General features: G+C 34.8%; 1 protein-coding gene and 1 pseudogene across 1 annotated transcript; one reads left to right on the top strand and one right to left on the bottom strand.

Annotated features, from left to right (window-relative positions):
• Positions 1–2719: 2719 nt before the first annotated feature.
• LOC113724545 (ylmG homolog protein 1-2, chloroplastic-like) lies at positions 2720–3279 on the top strand (annotated as a pseudogene).
• Positions 3280–7239: 3960 nt separating this feature from the next.
• LOC140011370 (uncharacterized) lies at positions 7240–8199 on the bottom strand. Its single transcript, XM_072060161.1, has one exon. The coding sequence runs from the start codon at positions 8197–8199 to the stop codon at positions 7240–7242; it is 960 nt and encodes a 319-aa protein (XP_071916262.1).
• Between the last annotated feature and the right edge of the window lie 337 nt (positions 8200–8536).

Raw genomic sequence — 8536 nt, 5'->3', positions numbered from 1 at the left:
TAAGGTTAGTAAGACGTAGACAACAGAGGGAATTTAGAGGAACAAAGATAAAAAAAAAAAAGGAGAAACCAAAGAAAACTTACCATGTTTCCTTGAAACCTAAGTAAGAATTCGTACTACTACAGGATTGAAAAAAAAAAAAAAAAAAAAAAGCTATTGACGGCGGATCCTTGAAAATGCTAAAAATATTGAACACTGTATCATGATTTTAATCCAATTACATTTTGCCGCATCATCAAATGATTCAAATTATTGAAACAATCTAACAATTCATAACTCTCATTCAATAATAAATTTAATTTCATCAATATAGGATCTAAAAGGTACTATAGAATTCCTCTAAAAATAAATATTAACCCAAAAAGAATGCATGTTATTTAGTATTGAAAATATTGACGGTGAATTTACTTATTAGTACTCTGTCACCTCCATCGTTTTACTTTGCCTCCATCATCCATGTCGCAAGTTCCTCCTATATGATATATCTCACCTTTGGTATTCATGTATTGACAGATTTCTTGAGGTTATTGAATATCTAAATAAAAATGGTAAAAATTAATTCTTTTGTTTTTTTTTGACAAATTCTTTTCTTCCCTATTCACTTATTAAACTGCAGGAAGAATATGAAAGTTACCTTGTTTGCGGTTTATTTGATGGTAGTGTCGGTGATCACAGAATCCATAGCAGCGCAGAAATTTATCTATACAAATCATAACTTGGTCTAATTCAAAAAAAAAAAAAAAATTATCCTTTTTGTAGCTTTTGTTTCAAACTTTACATCTAAAAAGTTCTACTTGTATTCGTGTTCATTAAATTTAGCATTCTGAATTTCTATGTGACCACTCGAGTGTCCGACTATGGTTTGCAGAAACAGCCTTGCAAGTTTGACTCTGGCAGAACAAAAGGTTAGATGAAATGTTAAAAGGGATTGATTAGTGAAGGCTAACTTGGGCATTTTGAGAAAATCGCTCTGGCAGAACAAATAAAATAATAGCCAGCCATCAGAATAAGAAATCAACAGCTAGAAGAAACAAAATATTCATGAAAAAAATCTCAAGAATTATAAAGAAAAAGATTTGGAGACAAATGGTTGCTAAACAGATTAAGAAAGGAAAATATGATAATCCTCAATTTACAGATATTAAATTTGCTATTATAAGTTTTTTTTTCTTGTTTATGCACTCCGTTTGGATTAGCTGTTTTTGGGCGGTATTTGTGAAATATTTTACTATAGCAATATAATTGAAAAACTTTTACTGTAGATAAGGTTATTTTTTAGTTTTTTATTGGATTTTTGAGTTTTTTATGTTTTTTTATGTGTTTTTTAAATTATTTTTTTTTATATTTTTGAGTTTTTTTTTTGTTTTTTGGTATTTTTGAAATTATTTTTGGTGTTTTTGAAGTTATTTTTATTTGTATATTAATGTAACATTGTAGTTGAAAATTTTTGTTTTTTCAAAAAATCCCCAATCCAAACGAAACAGAAAAAGCTCTCAAGTACATAAGAAAACCTATACTAGATACAAAAGATACAAATAGACATAATCAGTTAAGAAAATTTAACAGACAATCCCCATTCCATAGCTATCAGACAATTTTCATGAGTTTCAATTATATTAAAAAAAAAAAGAAGCAAACATAAACAGCACGCGCAAGTGCACGCGTTTTTGTTATTATATGTACGAAATTACGCGTTTCATTTCTTAAAGGAAAATGCATTGACACGCACAAAAGAACAACGACTTCTTACCTAACAAAAGCAAAAGAACGACGACTTCATACCCAACAAAAAGTACTAGGGAATGACGACTTCATAGAATGACGACTTTAGTTCAAAGACCTAAATAACCAAAATAAAAACCAAAATAACCGGAACGACTTTAGTTTAAAAAGAAAACCAAAATAACCGGAATGACTTTGGTTCAAAGAACGACGACTTCAGCCCCAAAGTCTACGTTGGGCCATAGTTTGTAAAATACGTTATCGGTATAATATAAGACATTATATGTATGCATATTATATGAAATTTTTTAAAAATACGATTAAAAGTTCTGCATGAAAATACGTGTTAGAAAAAATTATGCACATGTTGTGAAACTAATAAAATAAACTACTACAAGTAGGGATTGGAATAGTAGAGTAAAAAAATGAGAGAGATAGAATTATTATCTTTTACTGATCAAAATACTTCCAAGTTTCAAGGTTACAAATGAAGTAGGATTCACTCCTATATATAGGTGATCCAAGATCAAGGTACATGAACCCTATTAAATACAAATACATGAATTTAGTACTTCAAATACATCCATAAATGGGTTCATCAAATGTACCTAGGGGTGTGCAAAGTCGAAAAATTTCGATTTACCGACCGATTTTGAATTGAATTCGGAATTTCGAATTCGGTAATTTGGAATGAAATTCGGTAATTCCGATTTCGAATTGGTCGAAATCGGGTCGAATTCGAAAATATAATTTTTGAAATCGGAATTACCGATTTCGAATTGGAAATCGAAATCGGAAATATAATTTTGATTTCGTTTTATAATATATATATAATATAATATTTTTTAACAATAAAGTACTACTATTGGAATAAAAAAAGAATAGATAAGGCTTGCAAAAGCTACTTCAAGTCCAATTGAAGGAAGACGGCTTGGGCAAATCGAGAATCAACTCCACAGTTCTCGAATCCGGAGATTTCGTTTCCATCCAAAACCAGATGGCTTCTTCCCTGATAGCCTCTCAGACCTTATCCACCAAAAACCTACCATTATTTCTCCAAACAACCTCGCCGCTGCAACTATCCTCTGCGGCTTTCCTTCTCTCTGGCAAAACCTAAAAGGCCAGCAATAATTACCGCTTCCTCGTCGACCCTCCTCAATAATTCATCTGCCAAAACCTTTGGTTACCAGAACCCCGCTCTATCTTTGCTCACTGGTTCAACTAGGACGGTGACTACAATGTTGGCTCTCGCTCTAACGGCCTCCAAGGTTCTCAATTTGCGCCTGCAATTGAAGGGCTTTCATGGCCTGCCGGAGCCTTTAGTCCACTCCGCTGCCCTAGCTTTTTTCGCCGCAATTCGGGAAGCTTCCACTGGAACTTTAAATGCCGTTCACCGTGGTTGCAGCTGGGATGGCAAAATGGTTGGATATATATAGCGGGGTTTTGATGGTTAGGGTTTTGCTGAGCTGGTTCCCCAATATATCTTGGGAAAGCATGTTTTTGAATTCGGTGAATTTGGAATTCGGTGAATTGGCCATTCGGAATTCGAATTCATGAATTCCGAATTCCGAATTCAATACGGAATCGAATTCAAAATTGGAATTGGTCATTTCGAATTCGTAATCGGTTGGGAAAATCTATGTCCAAATTTCAAAAAATTCCGATTTCAAGCTTCCGATTTACTGATTTCGAATTCGATACACACCCCTAAATGTACCAATGAATCTAGGGAGAATACAAGTATCTATCTTCTTGAGAATACAAACGGACATTCACATCTTGATCATTATTTCATAACACTCCCCCTTGGATGTCCATTACACAAAGAATATGCCTCGTTAAAATCTTACTAGGGAAAAACCCAGGGGGACAAAAACCCTAGTGAAGGAAAAAGAGTACACTATTCTTGTGTAGTGATTCTCCCCCTGAAGCAAACATTATATCAGATCTTGTAGCCGACGCATTCCAATATTCTTCATCAGTTTTCCAAAAGTAGCAGTCGGCAATGCCTTGGTAAACAAATCTGCCAAATTATTATCCGATCGGATTTGTAGCACATCAATCTCACCATTCTTCTGCAAATCATGAGTAAAGAAGAATTTCGGTGAAATGTGTTTCGTTCTATCTCCTTTAATATATCCTCCCTTTAATTGAGCTATACAAGCTGCATTATCTTTATATAAAATTGTTGGAGGATTTTCCTTCTTGGAGGATAACCCACAACTCTTCCGGATGTAGTGGGTCATTGATCTTAGCCAAACACATTCTCTACTGGCCTCATAAATTGCTATTATTTCAGCATGATTTGATTAAGTGGCAGATAAGGATTGTTTTGTAGAACGCCAAGAAATGGCTGTTCCGCCACAAGTAAAGAGATAGCCAGTCTGAGATCGTGCTTTATGTAGGTCAGACAAATATCCAGCATCAGCATATCCAAGCAACTCAGGCTTAGATGTATTTGAATAAAACAAACCAAGATCAATTGTTCCTTGGAAATAGCGAAAAATGTGTTTAATACCATTCCAATGTCATTTTGTAGGCGAGGTACTAAATCTTGCTAATAAATTCACAGCAAAAGATATATCTGGCCTTGTACAATTAGCAAGGTACATAAGTGCACCAATTGCACTGAGATATGGTACTTCAGGATCAAGTATCTCTTCATGTTCCTCTCGAGGCCTAAAGGGATCCTTATTAGGATCCAATGATCTGACGACCATTGGGGTATTTAATGTATGTGCTTTATCTATATAAAATCACTTTAATACCTTATGGGTATAAGCAGTTTGATGGACAAAAATTCCATCGTCTAAATGCTCCATTTGTAAACCAAAGCAGAATTTTGTCTTTCCAAAATCTTTGATCTCAAATTCTTTGTTCAAATATTCGACAGCCTTTTGGATCTCTTCAGGAGTTCCAATCAAATTGAGATCATCAACATATATAGTAATAATCACAAAATTTGACCCATCTTTCTTGATAAAAACACATGGACATATTGGGTCATTGGTATAACCTTCTTTAGTTAAGCATTCATTGAGGCGGTTATACCACATACGTCCAGATTGTTTGAGCCCATACAAAGACTTTTGTATTCTAATAGAATACACATCTTTAGGATTTGATTTACATGCTTCAGGCATATTGAATCCTTCAGGGATTCTCATGTAAATATCATTTTCAAGATTTCCATACAAATAAGCAGTGACAACGTCCATCAGATGCATATCAAGTTTTTCATATACTGCAATACTCACAAGATACCTAAAAGTGATCGTATCCACTACAGGTGAATACATTTCATCATAATCAAATTCAGGTTTTTGTGAAAAACCTTGAACTACAAGTCTTGCTTTATATCTCACAATTTCATTCTTTTCATTCCTTTTCCTCACAAAAACCCATTTATATCCAACTGGCTTTACACCTTTAGGTGTTTGGACTACAAGTCCAAAAACATTCCTTTTAGCCAGTGAATTTAATTCAGATTGTATCGCATCTTTCCATTTTGACCAATCATTTCTATGCCGACATTCATCAACCGATATAGGCTCATGATTCTCATCATCTATCATAACATCAAGTGCTACATTATATGCAAAAGTATTATCAACAATTATTTCTCTTCGGTTCCAACTTTTTCTTGTAGTGACAAAGTTTATCGAATTTTCTATAACTTCATTCTCTTCAGGAATTGGTTCTTCGGGAGCTGGCTCTTTAGGATCGACCTCTTCAGGAGGTTGAATTTTGTCACTAATTATTGATTCATTTGATCCTTTTTTTCTTTCGAGGAATTTTATCTTTGGAACCAAGAGATCTCCCACGCTTTAGGCGTGCTTTAGATTCATTAGCACTTGTGATTTGTCCTTTAGGGGCATTTATTTTAATCGGAGCATTTTCAGCAGGAATATGTGATTTGGTGACTCTTCTGGAGTCATTAAATGTATCCGATAATTGGTTTGCAATATTTTGCAAATGTATGATCTTTTGAACTTCTAGTTCACATTCTTTTGTACGAGGATCTAGGAAATCCAATGAAATTTTCCAAATAATTTTCTTTTTCGGTTGAGCTGTTCCTCCCCCTAATATCGGGAAATGTGATTCATCAAAATGACAATCTGCAAATCTTGTAGTAAATAAATCACCTGTCAATGGCTCAATATATGTAAGTATAGAAGGTGATTCATACCCGACATATATTCCCAATCGTCTTTGGGGACCCAATTTACGACGTTGGGGCGGTGTAATAGGAACATAAACCGCACACCCAAATGTTCGTAAATGAGAAATATTGAGCTCAAAACCAAATACTAATTGCAGGGGGGAATAATTATGATAACTAGTCGGCTTGATTCTTACAAGTGTTGTAGCATGTAATATAGCATGTTCCCAAGCAGATAAAGGGAGTTTAGACCTCATCAACAATGGTCTAGCAATTAATTGTAGTCTTTTAATAAATGATTCGGCTAGACCATTCTGTGTGTGAACATAGGCGACAGGATGTTCAACAGTTATCCCAATGGACATGCAATACTCATCAAAAGCATGTGACGAATATTCACCAGCATTATCTAAACGAATTCTTTTAATAGGATAATCAGGAAACTGTGCTCGTAATTTAATTATCTGAGCAAGTAATCGCGCAAACGCTACGTTGCGAGTAGATAACAAACATACATGTGACCATCTAGTGGATGCATCAATTAGCACCATAAAATATCGAAATGGTTCACATGGTGGATCTACAGGTCCACATATATCACCATGAATTCGTTCTAGAAATGTGGGGGATTAAGTCCCAACTTTAGTTGGTGATGGTCTAATAATTAATTTTCCTTGAGAACAAGCAACACAGGAGAATTCATTTGATTTCAATACTATTTGATTTTTCAATGAATGGCCATGCGAATTTTCAATGATTCGTCTCATCATAATAAACCCAGGATGTCCGAGACAATCATGCCATATCATAAAATCATTGGGATGAGCAGACTTCTGGTCTGCTAGGTGATGAATTTCAATAGCACTTATTTGTGCATAATATAGGCCAGAAGAAAGAGAAGGCAATTTTTCTAATACACATAAAAATTCACCATTTGTCTCATTCATTGTCTCGATGTGATATCCATTATCGCGGATATCTTTAAAACTTAATAAGTTTCTTCGAGATTTGGAAGATAGTAGTGCATTATTTACGACAATTCGAGTTCCTTCATGGAGAAATAGAGTGGCTCTTCCGGAGCCCTTAATTAATTTTGCACTACCACAGATGGTATTAATATTTGTCTCTCCCATTGTTAAACAAGAAAAATATCTTTTATTTTTCAATATGGTGTGCGTAGAAGCACTATCAACGAGACAAATGTTATCATCACCATTATTTGATCCCAAATATTTGGCATTCATTTCTTCTTCAGGAAGAAAAATTCAAACAAAAATAAATATTAATAAAGATGCGAAGATAAATATTGAAGGAAAAGAAAATTACATGAAATATATAAAACGTCATAAAAATATCTAAACAATCATGGGATATTTGTTGACATCTTCAGGATGTTCAAAGAAATCAGTTACATCGGGGTGTGTTATATCAGCATCATCACCATTATCATAATTATTCTTTTGATCAATGAAATTTGTCTTAACACCTTTGTTTTTCCTTTTCAATGATTCTTGATAGAGGTCAACAAGATGCTCAGCCGTATAACAGGTACGAGACCAGTGACCTTCCATACCACACCGGTAGCATTTTTCTTCATAAACTTTCTTTTCTCCATTTTTCAAATCGTAGTTATTTTCCCTCTTTTGGGAAATATTTTGTTGCTTGCCACGGTAATAATTTTCACGGGGCACAAATCTACTACGATCACGTCCATGGCCACGGCCACGTCCACGGCCTCTTCCACGACCACCTCTACGGCCACGTCCACGTCCACGTCCACGACCTCGACCAAAATTTTGAGATTGAGTCGCATTCGTTTCAGGGAATGGACTAGCACCAGTTGGTCGGGATTCATGATTTTTCAACAATAATTCATTATTTTGTTCAGCCAACAGAAGACATGCAATAAGTTCAGAATATTTCTTAAATCCTTTCTCTCTATATTGCTGCTGCAGGAGCATATTAGAGACATGAAAAGTAGAGAATGTTTTCTCTAACATGTTTTCATCAGTGACTTTTTCGCCACACAATGATAGTTGAGAAGTAATTCTGAACATGGCTGAATTATATTCGTTGACAGATTTGAAATCTTGTAGCCGTAAGTGAAGCCAATAATATCGGACTTTTGGAAGAACGACCAACTTCAGGTAGTCGAATCTTTTTTTCAAATCTTGCCAAAGGACAAGAGGATCTTTGACAGTAAGATACTCTACTTTTAATCCTTCATCTAAATGACGACGAAGGAAAATCATGGCCTTAGCCCGGTCTTGGTTTGAGGCATCATTCTCATCAACAATAGTATTACCAAGACCCATTGCCTCAAGATGAATTTCAACATTTAAAACCCATGATAAATAATTTTTTCCAAAAATATCAAGAGGTATGAACTCTTGTTTTGTGAGATTAGACATAAGACTATACAATAGATTCGTAGGAAAGAATTTTAGCTCGATCAGTAGTTACAAGTTGGGCAGAACCTTGACACGTCTCGTGCTTTACTTTTGCTTCGCGCTTTTCCTTTGCTCAAAGTAGAGACTCGTGCTTTTCCTTCGCTCAAGGTAGAGGCTCGTGCTGATAACGTATTGTGAAACTAATAAAATAAACTACTAAAAGTAGGGATTGGAATAGTAGAGTAAAAAGATGAGAGAGATA

Source organism: Coffea arabica, chromosome 7e (assembly GCF_036785885.1).
Source record: "Coffea arabica cultivar ET-39 chromosome 7e, Coffea Arabica ET-39 HiFi, whole genome shotgun sequence".
NCBI classification, from domain to species: Eukaryota; Viridiplantae; Streptophyta; class Magnoliopsida; order Gentianales; family Rubiaceae; genus Coffea; species Coffea arabica.
The sequence above is the reverse complement of the archived record's forward strand: the minus strand, read 5'-3'. Positions and strand labels throughout refer to the sequence as shown.

Excerpts from the sequence above, each read along its gene's own strand:
- LOC140011370 (XM_072060161.1), bottom strand. The coding sequence starts at position 8,199 with ATGGGTCTTGGTAATACTATTGTTGATGAGAATGATGCCTCAAACCAA.